This window comes from Dendrobates tinctorius, unplaced genomic scaffold, assembly GCF_039654945.1.
Source record: "Dendrobates tinctorius isolate UK_male_01 unplaced genomic scaffold, ASM3965494v1 ptg000102l, whole genome shotgun sequence".
In the NCBI taxonomy this organism is placed as follows: Eukaryota; Metazoa; Chordata; class Amphibia; order Anura; family Dendrobatidae; genus Dendrobates; species Dendrobates tinctorius.
The window spans coordinates 31,351,385-31,376,594 of record NW_027361770.1 but is presented as its reverse complement, the minus strand read 5'-3'; the positions used below and the strand labels follow the sequence as shown (position 1 = coordinate 31,376,594).

At 43.8% G+C, this 25,210-nt stretch overlaps 1 protein-coding gene across 1 annotated transcript in view; it reads right to left on the bottom strand.

Moving 5' to 3' along the window:
• Positions 1-25,210, bottom strand: part of ADAMTS16 (ADAM metallopeptidase with thrombospondin type 1 motif 16) — a 491,484-nt gene that overhangs the window by 163,367 nt on the left and 302,907 nt on the right. Inside the window, exons 10-11 of the mRNA XM_073587783.1 lie at positions 19,844-19,997; positions 18,123-18,218 (exon numbers count right to left, since the gene is read on the bottom strand). Coding sequence (XP_073443884.1) covers positions 18,123-18,218; positions 19,844-19,997 — 250 coding nt within the window. The remainder of the gene's footprint in view (positions 1-18,122; positions 18,219-19,843; positions 19,998-25,210) is intronic.

The window sequence follows — 25,210 nt, the reverse complement described above, 5'->3', positions numbered from 1 at the left end:
TCAGCTCCCCACGCTGCACTGAGAGAAAGCCTGGGGCAGATTTCCGGCTCTCTGCTCTCCTCTCCTGGCCCCCTGTGCTCAGCCCCTCCCCTATCCAACGGTTCTGTTCATGGAGCAGAGGAGGCAGCCCTCCCCCAGCTGCTCTTGTACTTCACCTCCTTACATTCCCCCTCTCTTTTAGCTCACCATTCCACGGGCGAGGGGTCTGCGTGCTTCTCATTGCTCTGTTGTGGGTAGACAGATACCTGTAAACCTTGCATCTGCTCCAGTCTTTCTTCTGCCAAATACTCCCTAACTAACTGATTTAGGAGTTGCTCATCGGTTAGGTTTGGATGTTCTTCCTCTACTCCATCATCAGCCGTAGAAGACAATTCCTCAGATGCCTTTTGTGTTATCGCATTAACTCTTCCGACGGCTTCTACTGTCTTCTTTTTTTTCTTCTTCTTCTTGGCTTTGCCGCTAACAGACGTTTCGCCCTTTACTTCACCATCAGCGGGAAATGTAGGGACTTCTTGCCTGGGCTTCTCAATTTGGGGACTTAGTCCTGGCAATTCTTCTCCACAGCTCCTCCTCTCTTTGACAGGAGTACTTTCGGCAAAACTAGAACCGGAAGGATCAGGGTCATTCAAGCAGGAATCTTCAACATCCACGTCGGGCGTCACTTTCCAGGACTTTTCAGCCACACTCCCTGTTTCACACCACTGTTCTATCTTGTTTGCCCAGTTGGAATCTTGTGAGCCGGCAGACGGCACAGGCCCCACCTCAGGGGACGACACCAGTGGCTCTTTCTCCTCATTGACCGGAACCGCAGGAATGGGTATTTCAGAAGCTCTTTTCTCCCTTTCTCCTTGGTCGGTAGCTTGTGGCGGGTCCAATATTAACTCATCTCGATGGACCACTGGGACAATAGTCTCTTCCTCCTCTATGGGTCGAACTTTACCGTTGTGGCCTCCAGACCCAGGTAGGGGTTCTTCCAACCCCGCCTTCATGTGCCGGGACAGTACAGACATATGTTCGTGGACAGTCGACATCCTCTCCACCTCTTCTTGGTGTCTGACACCAGAGCACTGTCTTGCTCTGTGTGGGGCTCTCCTTCTCCCGCCATACCTATCCTTCCAGGGGCGACGCTCCCTCCAATTAGCAAGAACCTCAGAGGGGTGAGCGGATCTCTGCCACCGCCGTTCTCGGGTCGAGCAATTTCTGGACAGGTGTCCCACTTTTCTGCACGCCCAACACTCACAGCTGCATCTATCTGGTGGGCGCTTTGGTCTGTATCGCCGACCTTGGTGGGAAGCGTCGCTTATCGGTGGTTGCTCTTCACTCCTGGACACATGATCACGCTCAGGAGCTGTTGCTGAAGTCTTCTTCATGCGCCGCACTTCTCTTCTACCTTTCTCTGTGTGCTTCCACACATTACCTCGGGACATGCCACTGGTCCGCAAGACAGCAGTAAGGGCTTCTCCCAGACTCTCAATCTCCTTCCAGATTCTTCTTATCTTCAGCCGGGAATCCTGGGTCCATGACGTCTCTTCTTCATTCGAGCTGAGTACTCCACAGTTGCAGCATGTAGACGGTCTTCTTCGCTGAGCAGCACTAGTCTCACGTTGGGGGGAAGTTTCTATAGTAGGGGCCCTCTTATATTCGGCCATTTCCTCACGGATCTGCTTAATCTCTTCTTTCAGGGCTTCCACCCATTGAGGGGCAGCTACCTCCCTGCTCCATACCTTCCCCACTGGTGCTAACACTCCCTGCTCCTGCTCACGCATGCGCGTCTCACTACCAACCTGAGAGAAAGTCATGTCTGGTTTCTCCCGCACGCGCTCTCGCAAGGCCTGCTTCATCAACACGTCTCCCAAGCCCATCACCAGCTGGTCTCGCAGCACAACGTCAATTGTCCCTACACCTACACCATCCTTCCGTTTAATAGCAGTGTGAAGCTCTTGTACTTCACCTTTTTACATGCGCACGTTGAGTATTTGCTTGCACAAGTTTCTGCATCTATTGGCAGGAAAAACGCTGGGAAAAAAGCGTGCGTTTTTGTAAGCGTTTTTATACAGCAATTAATGCTTTTTTGAGCTAAATAAAGATATTTAAAAAAAAGTTTTGTGATGTACAGTAATTTCTTGGTTCAACACCACCTTTTTTTATGCTGATGCAGCAGTAGGGTTGCTTGTCAGCAGCTGTCATTGACACCTAGCTTTGTGCTTAGTAATGAAAAAGTGTCAACCTGACACCCTCATTGCTAAACCGATACGTAAACACACACACACATTGTCACCAACCTATGTTGGAGAGTTAACAGAAGGAATGTACATAGGCTGTAACCAGACAGCAACTGTTAATTTTAAAGAAATAAAAATGAAAAAAAAAATTGTGTGGGGTCCCGCGTGATTTTAATAACTAGCAGAGGGAAAGCCGACGGCTGAAGGTTGTTAATATTCTGGGAATGAGCCAATAGCCATAAAGGTTCCCAGGTTATTAATATCAGCTTACAGCTTTTTGCTTAGCCTTTACTGGCTAGTTTACAGGGGGGCCCAAGAAAAAATTGACATAGGGTCCCCCTATGAAATCTAACCAGCAAAGGCTAGGCAAGACAGCTGCGGGCTGATAATAGCATAGAAAAGGGCCAGGGATATTGGACCCTACCAGATTAGAAACATCAGCTGTTAGCCGCCCCAGAAAAGGTGCATCTATAAGATGCGCCAAATATGGCACTTAGACCTCGCTCTTCCCACTTGCTCTGTAGCAGTGGCAAGTGGGGTTCATATTTGTAGGGTTGATGTCACCTTTGTATTGTCAGGAGACATCAAGCCCCCAGGATAGTAATGGCGAGGAGTCTATAAGACACCTATTCATTAGTAACCCCATGGTGATATTGTATAAAAACACAGACATCAAGAATAAAGTTCTTTATTTGAAATAATGACAAAGACCCCTTTAATAATCTTAATTAAACTATACTTACCGAACACCTAATCCACTGAAGCCAACATCTCCTGCAACAAAATTTAAAAAACCCACAATATTCCTCATCTGTCCACCTAGAAGATTATCCACAACGTCCCACAACGATCCTGATTACTTTGATAGCAGTCATATTAGTGATGTGACTGCTCTGAAAGACAGCCGGCGATACACTGACAGGAGGTAATTGCTCCCGCAGTGTATCACTGAGCTGCCATGAGAGAGTTCACCAGAGTTCATCAGCTGATCAGCTCCGGTGATCTCCCTTATGGCACCTCTGCTGTGTAGGAAAGTTCTCACGCAGCGGTTCCATAATTGAGAGCATCGGAGGCTGATCTGTTGATGAACTCTGGTGAACTTTCTCATGGCAGCTCAGTGATACACTGTGGGAGTTAATATCTCCTATCAGTGAATCGCCGGCAGCCGGGTAGAGCAGTCGCATCTCCCAATGTGACTGTTCTACACGCAAGATTGCTGTGGGATGCTCGGATTACCTGGATTACGGCAGCCAGGTGAATATAGGTTGGTTTATTATTTTACATTATTTTTTTTTAACTTTGAGCATAGGCGCCAGCAAATGAGACTATGTCTCCCATCGATGGCACTTGCAGTCACTGTTATCAGTGACAGCAGACATAGCCCAATGGGAGCAGTAATCTCATTGGCCCATGCCTGCGGGTCATAAACACTGCTAAGGGAGTACGCTGACATCTGCCAGCATGACCCCGCAGCAATTTGATCAACAGTCAGCGATAGCATTACCAAGGGTCCCAGTCACAGCTGCAGTGTCACATTGATATCTGCCTGCGTTATCCAACAGCACTGTGACAGACGGTCTGCGGTATCGTTACCGTGTGTGACAGTCAAAGCTGCGGGATCACGCTGACATCTGAAAGCATGACCCTGCAGCACTCTGACCAACGGTCTTACCCACGGTTGCGCTATCGCCAATAAGAACTACTGCCCCGGTATTTCCCACACTGTCAAACAGATGACAGCGCTGGAAACACCATAGGAAGATGGAGAAATGCAAAACAAAAACTCAGCAAATCCGCAAACATTTTTATACTTGCGTTTTCGCTGCAGATTTGACTGACTCAATTGAAATCAATGGGTGCAGAACGGCTGCAGAAACGTAAAAAGAATTGACATGCTGCAAAAAAAACGCACTGCAAATACTGATGGAAATTTACTGATCATGTGCACAACACTTCAAGATTGTCATAGAATTAGCTTGCATTAGGATTCCATTGAGTTTTTAGTCCATTTCCATGAGGAAAAAAACACCACAAAAACGCATGGTGGCACATAGCCTAAAACAGCTGAGAATAAAAGAAAAGCAAGCTGCTAACATCATTTACAAATTTATAACATGTACCTTGATGGTTTTACAGATTTCTCTTTACCCCTTTCCTACATTGGACATAATATTCCGTCCATGTGACCTGGGCCCTAAGTCCCATGGACGGAATATTACGTCATAGCGATCAGTGGCGCCCACGTGTTGAGCGCCGCTGATCGCGGCCGGGTGTCAGCTGATTATCACAGCTGACACCCGGAACAATGTGTCAGGGGCGGTCATGGACCACCCCCGACACGATAACCCCTTGCACACCACGATCAAACACGATCGCGGTGTACCGGGGGTTAAAGGGAAGCATCGGCAGGGAGGGGGCTCCCTCCGTGCTTCCCTGAGCCCCCCACAGCAGCGCAATGTGCAGTGCTGCTGCGGGGGTCTCTTTCCCTACAGGTCCCCAGATCCAAGATGGCGACGGGGACCTTCGGGGGCCTGTAGGGAGCTGACTTCCTCAGTGCCTGCAAAGCGCAGGCATGAGGAAGTCTGCATCTATGCCTGTGACAGATTGCTGATCTGTCACAGTGATCTGTGATGTGACAGATCAGCGATCTGTCACAGGACAGTGATGTCCCCCCCTGGGACAACCTAATAAAGTAAAAAAAAAAAAAAGTGTAAAAATAATTTTAAAAAAATCGCTAAATAAATTAGAAAAAAAAATGTTCCCAAATAAATTCATTTTTTGGAAATAAAAAAAAAACAATAAAAGTACACATATTTGGTATCACTGCGTCCGTAACGACCTGCCCTATAAAAGTGTCCCATTAGTTAACCCCTTTAGCGAACCCCTTATAAATTAAAAATAAAAAACGAAGCAAAAAATAATGATTTATTATCATACCGCCGAACAAAAAGTGCAATAACGCACGATCAAAAAGACGCATATAAATTTCCATGGTACCGCTGAAAACGTCATCTTGTCCCGCAAAATACAAGCCATGACAAAGCATCATCAGCAAAAAATTAAAAAAGTTATAGCTCGCAGAATAAAGCGATGCAAAAATAATTATTTTTTATATAAAATAGTTTTCATTGCATAAAACCGCCAAAACATAAAAAAACGACAAAAATGAGGTATCGCTGTAACCATACCGACCCGAAGAATAAAACCGTCTTATCAATTTCACCGCACGCGGAACGGTGTAAACGCACCCCCCAAAAGAAATTCATGAAACGCTGGTTTTTGTTCATTCTGCGTCCCAAAAATCGGAATAAAAAGCGAGCAAAAAATGTCACGTGCCCGAAAATGATGCCAATAAAAACGTCAACTCGTCCCGCAAAAAATAAGACCTCACATGACTCGGTGGGTCAAAATATGGAAAAATTATAGCTCTCAATATGTGGTGATGCAAAAACTATTTTTACAATAAAAAGCGTCTTTTAGCCTATGACAGCTGCCAAACATAAAAACCCGCTATAAATAGTAAATCAAACCCCCCGTTATCACCCCCTTAGTTAGCGAAAAATAATAAAATTAAAAGAAAATGTATTTATTTCCATTTTCCCATTAGGGTTAGGGCTAGGGCTAGGGTTAGGGCTAGAGTTAGGGCTGAGATTAGGGTTAGGGGTGTGTTGGGGTTAGGGTTGAAGTTAGAATTGGGGGTTTCCACTGTTTGGGCACATCAGGTGCTCTTCAAATGCAACATGGCGTCGGATCTCAATTCCGGCCAATTCTGCGTTGAAAAGTCAAATGGTGCTCCTTCCCTTCCAAGCTCTGCCATGCGCCCAAACAGTGTTTTACCCCCACATATAGGGTATCAGCCTACTCAGGACAAATTGCAAAACAACTTTTGGGGTCCAATTTCTCCTGTTACCCTTAGAAAAATAAAAAATTGGGGGCAAAAATATCATTTTTGTGGAAAAAAATGATTTTTCATTTTCACGCCCGGACGTTATAAACTTCTGTGAATCACTTGGAGGTTCAAAGTGCTCACCACACATCTAGATAAGTTCCGTGGGGGGTCTAGTTTCCAAAATGGGGTCACTTGTGGGGAGTTTCAATAGTTTAGGTACATCAGGGGCTCTCCAAACGCACATGACACCCGCAGACCATTCCATCAAAGTCTGCATTCCAAAACGTCACTACTTCCCTTCCGAGCCCCGACATGTGCTCATACAGTAGTTTTCTCCCACATATGAGTTATCAGCGTACTCAGGACAAATTGGACAACTTTTGGGGTCCAATTTCTCTTGGTACCCTTGGGAAAATAAAAAAATTGGGGACTAATTGATCATGTTTGTGGAAAAAATACGATTTTTTTATTTTCATGCCCGGGCATTATAAACTTCTGTGAAGCCCTTGGGGGTTCAAAGTGCTCACCACACATCTAGATAAGTTCCTTAGGGGATCTAGTTTCCAAAATGGGGTCACTTGTGGGGGGTTTCCACTGTTTAGGTACATCAGGGGCTCTCCAAAAGCAACATGACACCCGCAGACCATTCCATCAAAGTCTGCATTCCAAAACGTCACTACTTCCCTTCCGAGCCCCGATGTGTGCCCATACAGTAGTTTTCTCCCACATATGAGGTATCAGCGTACTCAGGACAAATTGGACTACAACTTTTGTGGTCCAATTTCTCCTGGTACCCTTGGGAAAATAAAAAAATGGGGGACTAATTGATCATGTTTGAGGAAAAATTACGATTTTTTTATTTTCATGCCCGGGCATTATAAACTTCTGTGGAGCCCTTGGGGGGTTCAAAGTGCTCACCACACATCTAGATAAGTTCATTAGGGGGTCTAGTTTCCAAAATGGGGTCACTTGTGGGAGGTTTCCACTGTTTAGGTACATCAGGGGCTCTCCAAAAGCAACATGACACCCGCAGACCATTCCATCAAAGTCTGCATTCCAAAATGTCACTATTTCCCTTCCGAGCCCCGATGTGTGCCCATACAGTAGTTTTCTCCCACATATGAGGTATCAGCGTACTCAGGACAAATTGGACAACAACTTTTGTGGTCCAATTTCTCCTGGTACCATTGGGAAAATAAAAAAATTGGTGACTAAAAGATCATGTTTGTGGAAAAAATACGATTTTTTTTATTTTCACGCCCAGGCATTATAAACTTCTGTGAAGCACTGGGGGGTTCAAAGTTCTCACCACACATCTAGATAAGTTCCTTGGGGGGGTCTATTTTCCATAATGGTATCATTTGTGGGGGGGTTCCACTGTTTTGGTACATCAGGGGCTTTCCAAATGCGACATGGTGTCCGATCTCAATTCCAGCCAAAAACGTCAAATGGCGCTGCTTCCCTTCCGAGCTCTGCCATGCGCCCAAATAGTGGTTTACCCCCACATGTGGGGTATCCGCGTACTCAGGACAAATTGAACAATAACTTTTAGGGTCCTGTTACCCTTGGGAAAATAAAAATTGGGGGTGAAAAGATCATTATTGTGGAAAAAATATGATTTTTTAATTGTACTGCTGTACGTTATAAACTTCTGTGAAGCCCTTGTGGGTTCAAAGTTCTCACCACATATCTAGATAAGTTCCTTGGGGGGTCTAGTTTCCAAAATGGGGTCACTTGTGGGGGGTTTCCACTATTTAGATACATCAGGGGCTCTCCAAACGCGAAATGGCGTCCGATCTGAATTCCTGCCAATTTTGCATTGAAAAAGTCAAACGGCGCTCCTTCCCTTCTGAGCTCTGCCATGCGTCGAAACAGTGGTTCCCCCCCACATATCACATATCAGTGTACTCAGGACAAATTGCACCATAACTTTTCTTTTGCAGTCCAATTTCTCCTGTTACCCTTGGGAAAATAAAAAAACTTGAACCTGAAGAATTTTTTTTGTGAAAAAAAGTTAAATGTTCATTTTTTTTTTAAATATTCAAAAAATTTCTGTGACGCACCTAAAGGGTTAATAAACTTCTTGAATGTGGTTTTGAGCACCTTAAGGGGTAAAGTTTTTAGAATGGTGTCAATTTTGGGTATTTTCTATCATATAGACCCCGCAAAGTGGCTTTAAATGTGATGTGGTCCGTAAAAATAAAATGGTGTTGCAAAAATGGGAAATCGCTGGTCAATTTTTAACTCTTATAACTTCCTAACAAAAAAAAATTTTGGTTCCAAAATTGTGCTGATGTAAAGTAATCATGTGGGAAATGTTACTTATCTAGTTTTTTCTGTGCTGTATCTCTGTGATTTAAGGGCATAAAAATTCAAATTTGGAAAATTGCGAAATTTTAAAAATTTTCGCCAAATTTCCATTTTTTTCACAAATAAACACAAGTTATTTGAATGAAATTTTACCAGTAACATGAAGTACTATATGTCATGAGAAAACAATGTCAGAATCGCCGAGATCCATAGAAGCGCTTCAGAGTTATTACCTCATAAATGGACAGTGGTTCGAATTGTAAAAATTGGCCCGGGAGTTAACGTGCAAACCACCCTTGGTAGTGAAGGGTTTAAAGAGACCTGTCACCTAATTCATGATGCCCAAGCCTTGGACAGCATGAATCAGAACTTGGCTGCATAATGTCAGCCTGGTATATTTTTCTCTGAAAACTTCAGAGGTTTCAGAGAACATATATTTTATAGATCCGGATCCACCCCCGGCTGTCTCTTCAAAGCTTTGCAGCAGGTGATTGAAAGGTCTCTCCCTATGTGCACTCTAGGGAGAGATGTTTCAATCACCTACAGCAGAGCAGAACTGTCAAGGGTTTACCGCAACAGAGAGGAGCCAGAAGCCCACAGCGTCTGATTTCTCCTACTCCTGCATTGGATAGAAGCACTTCACCTTTGTATTAAACGGTGTAAATTTCTTTTGGCAGTGCAGGGGTTAATCTGTGCTGTTGAGAGCCCCTGGAGTGTTTCGGCTCTCAGCAGTGCACTGTTAGCCCCTCCCATATCCTATATAAACTAGGCCCTGGCTAGCACTCATTGTCAGAACTAGCATATGCTGCATGGCTGGAGGTTGTTGTTGGTGGTTACTAGAGTAGGCTGATGGTGGATTTATCTGTGCCTATTGCTAGGTTTTGAGATTGTGCCAATTCTCTTTCTTCTCCTACTTTGGTATAACCCAATCCTCCCATTCCACAGTGCATTCCTCTGTTTATTGTGTGTATATTTGTATGATTGGTATTTTTCGTTACTCCTGTTTGTATTTCCTTGTTAGTCTGGTTGTTGTATTACGGTACATTACTACTCCCCTCTTCCCTGGGGGGAGGGGCAGAGACTGAGGGTGGGAATTCAGCAGTTAAGGCAAGGTAAGTGGCCCCAGCGTCTTCACCATCATAAGTAATCGGGGGAACAGGGCGAGCTAGGGCGCCTTTAGCATTACACCCCGCCTCCCGGTACTTAACAACAGAGTCGTGATAGGAACTAGTCTCATCCCTGACCCTAGTTATGATATCTGGCAAGATCCTTATAGTATATTTTCCCTGAAACAGAATGTGTCAGAGAAAGATATACTTGGCTGCAATCATATAGCCTGAATCTGATTTATGCTTCCCGTGGTTTGGGCATCATAAATAAGAAGACAGGTTCCTTTTAAGATTAAGGACTCATTGAGATAGGACTGATTTTTCTCTTACTTTAAAATCTGAGAGATTTTCATCAGTCCAAATCATAGAGAAAATACAGCAATGCAAGAGATAACTCATTAAAACAATGTTTATTATGCTTTATTATAATTATTTATTTTTATGCTCCATCATTAAAATAAGCTGTAAAAAATACAGTAGCCATTGAAGAATAAAGTGGCCTACACGTTTTGGCCAGTTATGCCTAAAGGTACTGTCACACTTAGCGATGCACCAGCGATCCCGACCAGCGATATGACGCGGTCAGGATCGCTGGTGCATTGCTAAGTGGTCGCTAGTGAGCTGCCACACAGGCAGATCTCACCAGCGACATCGCTGGGGTCGGGGGTCGCTACTTACCTGTCACACTAGGCGATCCTGACGTCCTCCCGCCCGGCTCCACGCTCGTCGCTCGTCTCTCGTCTCTCCACAGGAAGTGCCGCAGGAAGCTGGCGACGAGAAACGGTCCAGGACGTTCTCGCACGATCAGCGATAACCAGCGGGGGAGCGGTCGGAGTAAGTATCACACACAGCGATATCGCTAGCAATATCGCTATAACGTCACAAGTTATAGCGATATTGCTAGCGATATCGCTTAGTGTGACAGGTAGAGTTGAGCGATACCGTCCGATACTTCAAAGTATCGTATCGGATGGTATCGGCCGATCTTTAAAAAAAGTATCGGTATCGCCGATTCCGATACCGGAAGTCCCATTCAAGTCTATGGGACTTCCGGTATCGGAATAAGAAAAACCCTTTCCTGCCCTTGTACAGCCTCTCTGGGGTCTGTACGGGCCTTTCGGGGGGCTGTGCCGGCCTGCCAGGGGGTCTGTGCAGGCTCCGGTGGTCTGTGCCGGCCTGCCGGTGGTCTGTGCAGGCTCCGGGGGGCTGTGCCGGCCTGCCGGGGGGCTGTGCCGGCCTGCCGGGGGGCTGTGCAGGCTCCGGGGGGCTGTGCCGGCCTGCCGGGGGGCTGTGCCGGCCTGCCGGTGGTCTGTGCAGGCTCCGGGGGTCTGTGCAGGCATCGTCCGATGGGACTACAAGTCCCATCGGGCGATGCCTGCTACCATGACAGTGATTGACACATTAGCCAATGATGGGACAGTAGTAGTCCCATCATCCGGCTAATGTGTTAAATGTAAAAAAAAAAAAAAAAAAAAAAATTACATGCTACATACATACAACATGCATACTACATACATGCTACATTCATACTACATACTACATACATGCTACATTCATACTACATAAATACTACATGCAACATACATACTACATATATACTACATGCATGCTACATACATACTGCATGCTACATACATACCACATATATACTACATACATACTACATGCATGCTACATGCATGCTACATGCTACATACATAACACATATATACTACATGCATGCTACATACATACTACATACTACATATATACTACATGCATGCTACATACATACTGCATGCTACATGCATGCTACATACATACTACATACATACTACATATATACTACATGCATGCTACATACATACTACATGCTACATACATACTACATATATACTACATGCATGCTACATACATACTACATGCTACATACATACTACATATATACTACATGCATGCTACATACTACATGCTACATACATACTACATATATACTACATGCATGCTACATACATACTACATGCATGCTACATACATACTACATGCTACATACATACCACATATATACTACATACATACAATACATTCATACAATACATACATAGACATACAGTACATATAACATAGAGTAACATACTTACCAATACTTGTCACATTGTTCCCCGAAGCCATTGTCTTTTCCGGGATAAATATTAACATAACAAACCACAAAAATACTCACCCACGATCCGAAGCAGTCCACGAGTGTGTCCCACGACGATCTTGGGTAGAGAACTGCAGCATCAGATGATGCTGCCGTTCTCTACGGGCTGCAGGAATCCAATGACGGAAGGTAGGTATCCTTCCGCACTGTATTCCTCCGCCACTTAAAAAAAAAAAGTCCCTAGTCTCACTTTATGCCATTGCTGTGTGGGAATTTCCCACACAGCAATGGCATAAAGTGAGACTAGGGACTTTTTTTTTTTTAAGTGGCGGAGGAATACAGTGCGGAAGGATACCTACCTTCCGTCATTGGATTCCTGCAGCCCGTAGAGAACGGCAGCATCATCTGATGCTGCAGTTCTCTACCCAAGATCGTCGTGGGACACACTCGTGGACTGCTTCGGATCGTGGGTGAGTATTTTTGTGGTTTGTTATGTTAATATTTATCCCGGAAAAGACAATGGCTTCGGGGAACAATGTGACAAGTATTGGTAAGTATGTTACTCTATGTTATATGTACTGTATGTCTATGTATGTATTGTATGAATGTATTGTATGTATGTAGTATATATGTGGTATGTATGTAGCATGTAGTATGTATGTAGCATGCATGTAGCATGCATGTAGTATGTATGTAGCATGCATGTAGTATGTATGTAGCATGCATGTAGTATGTATGTAGTATGTATGTAGTATGTATGTAGCATGTATGTAGTATGTATGTAGTATATATGTAGCATGTAGTATGTATGTAGCATGCATGTAGTATATATGTAGTATGTATGTAGCATGCATGTAGTATGTATGTAGTATGTATGTAGCATGCAGTATGTATGTAGCATGTATGTAGTATGTATGTAGTATATATGTAGTATGTATGTAGCATGCATGTAGTATGTATGTAGTATGTATGTAGCATGCAGTATGTATGTAGCATGTATGTAGTATGTATGTAGTATATATGTAGTATGTATGTAGCATGCATGTAGTATGTATGTAGTATGTATGTAGCATGCAGTATGTATGTAGTATGTATGTAGCATGCATGTAGTATGTATGTAGCATGCATGTAGTATGTATGTAGTATGTATGTAGCATGTATGTAGTATGTATGTAGTATATATGTAGTATGTATGTAGCATGTAGTATGTATGTAGCATGCATGTAGTATATATGTAGTATGTATGTAGTATGTATGTAGTATGTATGTAGTATGTATGTAGCATGCAGCATGTATGTAGCATGTATGTAGTATGTATGTAGTATATATGTAGTATGTATGTAGCATGCATGTAGTATGTATGTAGTATGTATGTAGCATGCAGTATGTATGTAGTATGTATGTAGTATGTATGTAGTATATATGTAGTATGTATGTAGCATGCATGTAGTATGTATGTAGTATGTATGTAGCATGCAGTATGTATGTAGTATGTATGTAGTATATATGTAGTATGTATGTAGCATGCATGTAGTATGTATGTAGCATGCATGTAGTATGTATGTAGCATGCATGTAGTATGTATGTAGTATTTTTTTTTTTTTTTTTTAACATTTAACACATTAGCCGGATGATGGGACTACTACTGTCCCATCATTGGCTAATGTGTCAATCACTGTCATGGTAGCAGGCATCGCCCGATGGGACTTGTAGTCCCATCGGACGATGCTTGCACAGACCCCCGGACATCAGCACAGCCCCCCGGCAGGCCGGCACAGCCCCCCGGCAGGCCGGTACAGACCCCGGGCAGTCCACACAGCCCCCCGGCAGGCCGGCACAGCCCCCCGGCAGGCCGGCAGAGACCCCCGGAAGGCCCGAAATGACGGCGCATCATGATGCGCACACACCGCGCATCATGATGACGTCAGGCCGTCAATCAACTGAACTTCCGATTCCGATGCCGAATTCCGATATTGAAAAAATATCGGAAGTCGGTATCGGAATTCCGATACAGCAAGTATCGGCCGATACCCGATACTTGCGGTATCGGAATGCTCAACACTAGTGACAGGCCCTTTATTCATAGCCAACATTAAGTTTCTGTCCCTCTCTGCAGCCTTCTGATAATGAGCCAGACTGTCAGTTTTTTACCATTAGTGCTTGGGTATGTGCACACGACATACAGTAGTTTAAGCTCAGGCAAATCTGCCAAGTTTTTAAAGCAGAAAACTGACTTTTTTTCCTGGAGTGTCATTTATGTTATTTTTTCTGCTGTTTCCCTAGCGGTTTTCCTCTGGTTTTGGCTGCTGGAGTTTATGGGACAGTATTCGTGAAGTCTTTTTTATTGCTGTTTTCTGCTTGTTTTATTCACACCATTATATAATAAAAATGTTGTTTTTTTTCACAAAAAACGATGACAAAAAGCTTAAAAAAAATGTTTTTCTCCTGGCTTTGCGTTTTCAGAAACTTGAAGTATTTAAAAGATGCTTAAATGCTTGAGCACATGTACAACATGGAAATGCATATGTTCATTCTTTTGAGTGTTTCCTGATTTTTCAGGTTGTTTCTGTGGTGGAATCTATCAGAAAAATACATGTGCATATATCTAGGCATCCATTTTTCTCTAAACCTACAAAAGACAAAATGAAAAAAACCCTGCTATAATTAAATAAGTAAAAAGTGAAAGTGCATTTAAATCATACAGAGTTCTTAGTAATACTGTATTTGATCAAACATAGCATAAAAGCCGTCCCACCATCGACAAGGTGACTATGTGGTCGGGGCGGTCCTACACTGTCTAGTATTAATAACCTTATCATGTGTCAAAGTTGACGTCTGTGTGAATAAGGGCAGACAAGGACCGAGTCCCAACCACCGGACACCAGTCAGGGGAAGCCTTTAAATACAATTTACAGCTCAGGATCTTGTATTTAAAGGCTTCCCCTGCCTGGTGTCCGGTGGTTGGGACTCGGTCCTTGTCTGCCCTTATTCACACACTGACGTCAACTTTGACACATGATAAGGTTATTAATACTAGATTGTGTAGGACCGCCCCGACCACAGAGTCACCTTGTCGATGGTGGGATGGCTTTTATGCTATGTTTGATCAAATACAGTATTACTAAGAACTCTGTATGATTTAAATGCACTTTTGCTTTTTACTTATTTAATTATAGCAGGGTTTTTTTCATTTTGTCTTTTGTAGGTTTTGTATTCATTTTGGCCACGTGAACATGCATTTATATGCTGCATGTGTACCAACTCAAACCAAGCTCAATTTTTGTGTTTTATCCATTTTTCTCTTAGGCCGGTTTCACATTAGCGCTTTTTAAGAGCACGCACGGCCGGGGGGTAGCTCCGCCCCCGAGCCGGCTCTCTGCCCGGCGTGCCCGCCCCTTGCTTGTAGTGCCGCCTACTAGCGGACAGCGGCGCCTGCGATCGGCGCACCCTATCTTTAGCATAGGGTGCGCAGATCGTGCGCAGGCCGTGCGCTAGTTGCGCTTTGACCTGCGCTGCGCACTTTTGACGGTGCGCCGTGCGCGCCAAAATCAAACTTTTCGGATTTTGGCGCGCATGGCGCACCGTCAAAAGTGCGCAGCGCAGGTCAAAGCGCAACTAGCGCACGGCCTGCGCACGATCTGCGCACCCTATGCTAAAGATAGGGTGCGCCGATCGCAGGCGCCGCTGTCCGCTAGTAGGCGGCGCTACAAACAAGGGGCGGGCACGCCGGGCAGAGAGCTGGCTCGGGGGTGGAGCTACCCCCGGCCGTGCGTGCGCTTAAAAAGCGCTAATGTGAAACCGGCCTTATGCATAAAAAATACCAATGGCATCAATGTGCTGTCCAGTGTTTCCCAAATCTTTAGGTTTGAATGGACAAGTTTGATCTGTGACTAGGATGAAAAACGGACGTCTCAAAAAAACATGGACATCTGAACAGAAAATAGCCAATAATGGGTTCATTTTCAATCCATGAAAAACACTTTTAGAACTTGTATGTGAAAAACGGATGTCCTGAATAAGTGGACCGCCCGGGGCGTGCGCTGCAGTGTAAGGAAGCGCGAGAGAGCGTGCGCCGTGCAGGGCCATGGGGTACTCGGTACCGGGCCTGTCAACTTCAAGGGGGGATGGAGTCACGGCGGCGGCAACCCGGTCCGTGGCCCTGAGGCGTCCATTAAATAAAAATGATGAAAGGGGCAGGGGAAAAGTTGTTGGTGATGTGGTAAAAATGAAGATAAAGTTTATAGATGATTAAATACGGGACGCCACCTGTGGTATTCTGGTCAGGGGTGACCAGCGCTGCGGTGCTGTTCCCCTGAGACTGTTGATGTGGCGCAGCTGAGGTGAAAATAGCTCTCCACAGGTAGAGCAATAGTCCCAGGGCAAAGATGTTAGATTAATAGTCAAAATGGCTGTGAACGTTGGGGTGCAGAGAAATGAGAGGAGGACCCAGAGAGGTGCAGTTTCTTTACCTTTTACTGGTAATTGGTTGCAATTTGGAGTACCACATACAGGTGATGGAATGAGTCCGGCTCGCCTGGAGGCATTCAGGGGATCCACCTTGCCAGGTGGGGGTTTAGGACCTTCCTTCTGTGCTTTGTGTGTGGGTCTCCGCTGTCGATAACTATACTGCGACCCTCAATTGCGTGATGATTTCACTAACCTGTACGGCTGTCAGCATGAGCCTATTCCACGGGTACCGTCCTTTTCACATTCAGCCCCAGGCTCCTTATCTGCTGCCGTGCCCTCAGGTGTGCAATGTCGCACAGGAATTTACAATCCCCTGTACCTTCAGATTTGGCGATCAGGGCGTACAGCTCCTGTCAGCCTAGGACTCTGGCGTCCTCTTTCTCTCTATTAGTGCTTCGCTCTGGGGTCTGCTATATACAGTTTTTTAGCTTCACCAGAGCCTATCTGTCTCTGCTATCGTCCTTCCCCTCCTGTCAGATCAGCTCTCCATCCCCAACTGACTGGATCTTCCAGAAAGATCTTTTCACCTCACGTTTAACTGTCTTGTCATTTTTCCTCACCACTCACAGCTGCTCTCGTTTCCATGACAACCCCCTCAGCTCATTTCTAGCTGACTCACCAACCCCCTCTGCTGGCCAGAATTTATAAGGCAGCTCCCTTTTCTGACCTGCAGCAGGAATTGTGATTTAATCTATGTTACCTGGCATGGGGGTCCCCTTTCTGCCTCCAAGCATGACTTCACCTCATAGAGGGAGGCAATGTCACTGTGACAACCTGACTCTGGGGTGTCACATAAGCTCTTAATAAAACATTCAGTAACATGTAAAGCCTCCACAATGCAATCATAGGAGCTTAGGAGAAGTTTTATAGTTTGGGTGGTAACCTTTTCTTGACTGTAAGACCGGGGTCACACTTACATAAAAAAATCATGGACATGAACATCCCCATCACAGGCACGAGTGCTATCCGTGAAAAATTGATGTCTGAATGAGCTCTGATGGCATGTGTACATAACATTTTTTTTTTAACTCTGGATATCGCCTGAAAAAGCACTGAATAAGCACCAAAAGGAATGAACATGTGCAGAGCAATGTTAAAACGTCTTGCTGTTCAAAAGTTCTCGCTTTTGAGCATCTTTTAATTGCTTCAAGCTTTGAAAGCCGTGACATGGTTAAAAGTGACCTAAACATTCTTCAGGCGGTTTCTGCTTTGAAGACTTTATTACATAAAGTTCAAAAACCGGCTACCGGCAAAGAATAGGCAAAAAACTGCAAAGAAACAACCAAAAAATTGACTAAAAATAGATGCTTCATGACAAAAAACTCTGACATGCCCTGTAGTGTCCAGTAAAGCTCGGTGTGTGTACAGATGTCTAATAGATGTTGTGTGAACATCTCTTTAGTCCTCATTCTGATGTCAGTTATTTTCCCGGTTCGTGAAAAACAGACAGAGTTGCATCAGGGTTTCATCAGTGTATGGTCATACACACAGATGGCATCTGATTTTCATGGACCAATAGACTTGCATGGTTTATTTTGATCTGTTACTCAGATAAAGAAAAAACAAACCTCCATTTTTTGAGGACCATTCGGCCAGCAAAAAATAAGGACATGAACAGCCACATAGAAAATGCACCCATTATAGTCTATCTATAAAACACATGGATAGAATACAAATGTGAATAACTGATCTCTGAATGAGCCATTATCTGCCTTTTTGCCTCTTCTCTTAGCCTCACTGGGAGCAAACCTTCAGTGCAATAAAACCTTTATAGATCTATAGTATTGCACAAATAGTAACAGCATACAGAATGTAATAGATGTGTAGTAGTTCAGAGGGCGAGCACATTAGTTAACTGCATTAAAATTGATATATTTTTTGATTCAAGCGCAGAGAAAACAAGTCACTTCCCAACAGTTGTTTCACACTGCTGACAGAATATTCTAAGTCATTTATTCCATTACTTACAGTTCAAAGACTTCACAAGCCTACTATCTTCTTACCATATCACGCCCACATGTTGTGCCTTCTGCTGCTGGCATAAATTTAGTCTCACATTTTTTTCCTATCCTATGACACCAAAGTGCTTTACATATGTCCTAGATTCAAAAGAGAGAAAATGAGATTATGTGACCAAGTATTAATAAATATAACAAGTGAGACCAAATTAGTTTGGTAAGATATAAATATTTTTTTTACAATAAACTGATTTATTTAAAGTCGTAGAACTAACATGTAATCACAGTGTACATACGGTATGCAAAGAATGAATTGTGGAGTGTAACATATTCAATTAATGGCACAGGATTTAGTGATGAGAAAATGTAATGATCAGTTACAAGTAGAGTTGAGCGACTTTAGTCGGATCGGGTTTCATGAAACAAAATTAGTTTCAGATGAAACTGGTCCGACTAGGGCAAAAAAAGTCGGATTTTCGTCCGAAACCGACCCCAATGCAAGTCAATGGGGAATAAAAGTCGGCATTGAGTGGATGAATGTCATCCGTCCAATGCCGAATTTTACTTCCCATTGACTTGCATTGGGGTCGGGTTTCGGACGAAAATCCGACTTTTTTTGCCCTAGTCGGACCAGTTTCATCTGAAACTAATTTTGTTTCATGAAACCCGATCCGACTAAAGTTGCTCAACTCTAGTGACAAGTTTTAGCTGACAATCAACAAGGACTTGTCCTCTCTTCGGACATTCTTCTACATGTATTTCTTAAGACATAATTTATGAATATCCTTTCTTATAATCTTTTGTGCAGTTCCTATTATCACTCCTAATTATTTATGAATAAAAAGTATTTTCACACTCTTAGTATAAAATAAAAGGTACAGGTGCACAATACGCTATGTGGTGGATATACAAACATACACCTACAGTACAAACAACAACATACAGGTTGTTTGCCTGTACTCTCCCCACCTTATTTTTATTGCTTGCTATGAAATAACAAAGCAGAGGTTTCCATGATGTGGTGAGTCCCGAGTGACTAGTCGTGATGCGAGTCATTTTCACTCCTACTACTTGGGAATTTCAATGACTTTCTGTATAATGACAGAGCACCAATAGGTGTGGGGACTATGCCAGTTTATATCATCGTGCATTAATGAAAGGAAGACGGTAGTTCCAAGTGGTTTCCTTTTTTGTCTGCCTCCCAAGAGATCATGTTTTCAAGATTTCTAAGGAAATGATGAAATGATCACCTGTGCAAAGGATGGAATTATCACCTGTGTAATACTAAGGAAATCCTGAAAACATGAGAAGATGGTGGTCCTTGAGAACTGGGAGCACTGTTTATGCCTGCCGCAAAGAAGCAGTGCAACTTTGCAACAAGGGAGTTACATGTAAAACTGTAAGCCAATGAAGATGTGATGTAAAATTTTAAAAAATAAATAAATTCTGTTTAGTCCAAGATTGTACTGGCACAGACTTTGCAAAACATACCCCAATTTATCATAAACTTTGGCACATTTATTGAAAATCAAAATTAGACCCGGGTCTACACTGCAATTTAGGCTACACAACATTATCTTCAACTAATGACTGTGAAAGTGGTTGTGTCTCCACTTGCAAGCCAACATGTCTGCTGAATTTCAATGCAACCACATTCATGACCATTTGCTGTGATTTTGGCTATTGGGTAGCTGTAGACTAATACATAGGAAAACCTCTCCAAACCTGTGTTTTCAGGTATGGATGTATGCATACGGTTCCCTTACCTTCTTGAAGTCCAGCATACAGAGCTTGGCTTTCTCTCCAAACTGCCACTTGCACTGTGTGTTCGCATCATACAATTCCCCAGGAAGTTTATCAGGATATTTATATTCCTTCCCCGGCTTGGGATCATCAGCAAGACATATGGCTTGTGAAGAACTACGAGGCAAAAGACAGTCTATATTGCAAAATGATTTTTCCAGCTAAAATACATTCATTGTGATATCTTACTGTACAAAACAAAAATAAAATTCTCTGACTCATCTTTCAGAGCAGGGGTGCAACACCTTTAGAGATATTTCTGATTTTAATGGATATTTAATATACATGCCTTATATAAAGTGCCATTCAGATGACAGACTTTTGTGAATAACTAATGTGTTGATAAAACTATGATCCATCCCAAGAAGGTGTGAGTTCATTATTACCAAACCTGCAGTTACATGGTTTTGCAACTGGTCATAGACTACTCCAAACATTATCAATAACATGTCAAATGATGCCCAAAAATGGAATTCTGCTTTAAATTCAATGTCTGATGCCCTATCAAAGTTATTTAACGCTCTGAATTTTCCTTCGTGTAAGTAATAACTTGTTCAAAAGCATAACAAGCAATAATACGGTCCATAAGAAAACCTGGAAAATTGTCACATTCCAAGTTGACATATTGTTAAGAAATAACTTCAGGACATGTCTACTCTGCTCCCTGTATCATTTCCAACTTTTCTTTTATATCCCAGCAGTTTGCATTCAATTCTACACTTCCCCTTCCACTATCTACTTCTGCCAGATATTCATTTGTGATTACTAGAAGAATTTCACTTCTAACTGGAAGTGGAACCCTATAGCTGCTAGGCGCATAGCATCTACTGTCTGTTCCCTTATTATTTTTACCCATGAACAAAAAGGGGTTGTCTGGTCAAAATAAAAGTTTTCCAGGGGCTTGGATCTGTAAAAAATAACCAAGTGACACAAGACATAGTAGCCTGCTACTAGAGGAATGATAACATTGTCTCTTCCTGAGTTTGTGCAGACCACAGAATGTCCTGCTTTGGATCCAGGTAGGTGCTAGTACGTGAGCCTACCAGCACCTACCTGGATCCAAAGCAGGCCATTCTGTGGTCTGCACTAACTCAGGAAGAGGCAATGTCATCTTTCCTCTAGTAGCAGGCTACTATGTCTTGTGTTACGCTGCAGCAAACCATTTTACCATTTTCGTACTTTTAAGTTACATGATATTTTTCCGATTATGTGCTGCTAAAGTCACTTGATTACTGTAGTTAATCAAAGATTGCAATGGTCCAGCTCCTTGAGAAATTGTGATATCGCCTCTTCCTGTGTCAACGCAGGCCAATAAGCACCATGTGCTACTTCCAGGTTAGTCCTGGTAGTTGAGCATCACTTAGTTTATTATTTTTTTAAAGCTCCATGCTCTTGGGGAAGTTTTCTTTTTGCACAGGCAACCTTTTTAAATGGCCTTGCAATTTTTTTTTGTAATTACTAAAAATGTACGTTGATTTAATATATTTTGAATAACAAACAAAATTGTTTTTTCTATTATTTCTTGTCTGTGTCAGTGCACAACACTTAGGCTACTTTCACACATCAGGTTTTCGGCGTCAGGCGCGATCCGGCGTCGTGCCGGAACGCCGGATCCGGCAAATGTTTCGTAAAACCGGATGTGACGGATCCGGTTTTCTGCCGGATCCGTCTTTTTCTTGACAGACAAAACCGGATCCGTCTCATCCGGTTCATCCGTTTTTCTATCCGTTTTTCGACGGATTACGCCGGATCCGGTTTTTAAAATTGACCCTTGTGGCCTTCCGAACGGGATTGGCTACTGGAAAACTATATATAGCATGTTCCTACAGCCCTTCTTTGACAGGTTGTAGAGGAGAAAGTGCAGGTTGGAGAGAAGAGCAAGTTACTGGCGAAGATGGATGTTGTGATTGGAAATATTTTGAAGAATTTGGCGGATTTTATAGCGGAGGTGAATCGTTTGAGGGTGATTGTTCTGGAGAAGGAGAGAGCGAGACAGCAGCGCATCAGGCATCGTAGACGACGTTTGTGGATCCACCCCATCACAGCCAAGAGAATGACGCGTGGGGTCTATTCTACACTCTGCATGGACCTTCGACGAAACCCGGATAAATTTTTTGGATATGTTAGGATGAAAATGGAGAATTTTGATTACTTGGTGGAGCGCATTGCACACCTCATAAGAAAAGCGGACACCTATTGCCGCTTCTCTGTTTCACCCGCAGAGCGTCTGATGGTGACTTTAAAGTAAGCCACATTTATTGGATATGCTCGCATCAGAGCACACTTTCACTGCAATCTTGTTGGTGGTAGTTTGTATCTCCAAGTGTTATAGGTCAGTTTTGGTATGTAATGCTGTGATTTAAAACTAATTTATTGTTTTTTAATTCCCCACAGATTTCTTGCAACTGGAGAATCCCTTTCGTCACTGCATTTCCAGTACAGACTCGGGATTTCCACCATATCTGGAATTGTGAAGTACACATGCCGTGCACTGTGGGACTCCTTAGCTGAAGAGTTTTTACCAGAGCCGACAACAGAGAGGTGGATTGAAATTGCTGACAAGTTTCAACAGATATGTCAGTTTCCAAACTGCTTGGGCGCTGTGGACGGGAAACATATCCGCATTGTAAAGCCAGCTGGATCGGGATCGGAATATTTCAATTACAAGAAATATTTTTCAATTGTCCTCATGGCCATCGCTGACGCGGAATACAAATTTATTGCGGTTGATATTGGGGCCTATGGCCGCTCCAATGACTTTCAAGTTTTCAAACTGTCTGCCATGGGGCGTAAACTGTATGGAAACACCTTCCAGTTCCCACCACCTAGACCGCTGCCGCAAACATCTGGTCCACCTATGCCATTTGTCTGTGTAGGGGATGAAGCCTTCCAGCTGTCAGAACACCTTTTGAAACCGTACTCTAGCAGAGGATTGACAAGACCAAAACGCATTTTTAATTACCGCCTCACAAGAGCAAGAAGAATGGTTGAATGTACCTTTGGTATTCTGACAGCCAAATGGCGGGTCCTATTGACTGCGATCAACCTCAAGACAGAAACTGTGGACGAGGTGATCAAAGCGTGCGTGGTACTCCACAATTTTGTTATCTGCAAGGAACCCATTTCCATTGAGGACACCTCTGAAGAAACCACCTTGCAAGATTACCATGACATTACCACTAGAAGTTCTGTGACGGTTTCAGTAATGAGGGACAATTTTGCACTATACTTTATGTCACCTCAAGGCAGAGTACACTGGCAGGATGACAGAGTGTGAAAGATTTGTGCCCAACCAAACTTGTGTACCTTCTGTACCAACAGTATATACCTTTGCCAACCAAAGTTGGCTATCTTGTCATGGTCTCTATTTTTAGCTTTAGGCCACAGGTGTGTACCTGGTTGTGTTTTATGCAAAGTATTTCACCTTTTAACAAAAGTTGTGTACATTGTTAGGAAATCACCAACAATAAACACAACTTTTTAGGTGAAATACTTTGCTTCAAACACAACCAGGAACACAACTGTGGCAAAAAGCTAAAATTTACCCACAGTTATATACCTAGTTTTGAATACCATTTCACCTTTTAAATACCCTGTATTTAACCTTTTTCGCCGCAGAAAGAAATGACAGACAACCAGTGTAAAATAATTTAACTTTTATTGAAAAATGTTTTTTTTAGTAAACTTTTTTAAAATTTTAATAAACTTGTTTAATAAAGCTTTGAAACTATAAAACTGAAACCATAAAACTGGTCATTTTTATTTAAATAGACACATTATAAATCTGTGTAGTGTGTGGTGGAAATACTGCTGTAGGGGCTGCGGGACACTTCGACACTGGGAGTGTGGAGAGAGGACTGGGATCGTGGTGGGGAAGGAACAGTTAGAGGTGAAGGTGTGGAAAAAACTACAGAATGGGTGGACATGTGGGAAGCAGAAGAGGTGGTGGGTGATGGAGTGGAGGGTTGGGCAGGGACTGTAGGAGCAGATGATGTTGATGGCAAGTTGTATGGGGAAGGTGTTTGGTACGGGGCAGGTTGCTGGAAGTGGGGAGATGTCTGGTACGGGGCAGGTTGCTGGAAGTGGGGAGATGTCTGGTACGGGGCAGGTTGCTGGAAGTGGGGAGATGTCTGGTACTGGGGAGGTTGCTGGTACTGGGGAGTTTGCAGGTACTGGGGAGGTTGCTGGTACTGGGGAGGTTGCTGGTGCTGGGGAGGTTGCTGGTGCTGGGGAGGTGGATGGTGCTGGGGAGGTGGATGGTATGTAATAGGAGGGGGAGGATGGAAAGTGGCTGGAGGGGGTGTAGATGTAATAGGAGGGGGAGGATGGAAAGTGGCTGGAGGGGGTGTAGATGTAATAGGAGGGGGAGGATGGAAAGTGGCTGGAGGGGGTGCAGGTGGAGGAACTACTGTGGTGGGAGGAGGAGGTTGGGAGGTAACTTGCTGGAGAGCAGCGTGGCATGAATGCATTACATGCATCTGCTGGGCAGGAGAGAGCGTTTCCATGCGCTCCACAACAGACCTGAAAAAGGTGTGGTTTGGCGAAGATCTTGCTTCTGAATGCATGGTTTGCAGAAGTGTCTTCACCTCCAGAATGCTGGAGTTGATCTGCTGATAGCCTGCGGAGATTTGCTCGGACAAGACTTTTAGACAGTTCTGGAAAGATGCATTCAGATGCAAGAACTCTGGCGCATAAGTCTTTTCCTGACCCCTCTGCCGCTGCCGCCCAGTACCCGCAGGTGTACTAGAGGTGGCAGGGGCAGAAGGGTGGGGTAAAGGGAAAGCGATCTCCTCACCAGCAGCTTCATGTAATGTAGGCGGCCACGATGCTCCTGTGCTGGTGGATGGGACAGATGGGTCGAATGCGTGGGAAGGCTGGGAAGGTGCAGATGTACCGGGGCGGTCGAAGTGTCCCTCGGTGCCGGTCTCCTCAGGGATCGCCTCAGAAGGGTCCAATCGTGCAGGCTCCCGAGTGCTGCTCACCGTGCTGTGGAATAAAGAGAAAAAAAACCAATTAAAATACTGACATGGTATGGCCCTGGCTGAAAAAAAAAATTTACATCTAACATTTTTTTTCACATGTGGTGTGTATTATTTACCTTCTAGTGACCATTGTTTCCCGGAGGAACGACAGGGCTTCTGCGTACTTGTACTTGCTCCTGCGTCCTCCAGATCCACTCGGGGCCCGCATCTCTTTATTGAACTCCTTCTTGAAACGATCCCTCACAGACCGCCACCGATTCACAATTCTGTTCCCTGAAACGAGAAAGGACAAAGTGGTTAGCATACAACATCAGTGTTTCCCAAACTCCAGTCCTCATGGTCCCCAGG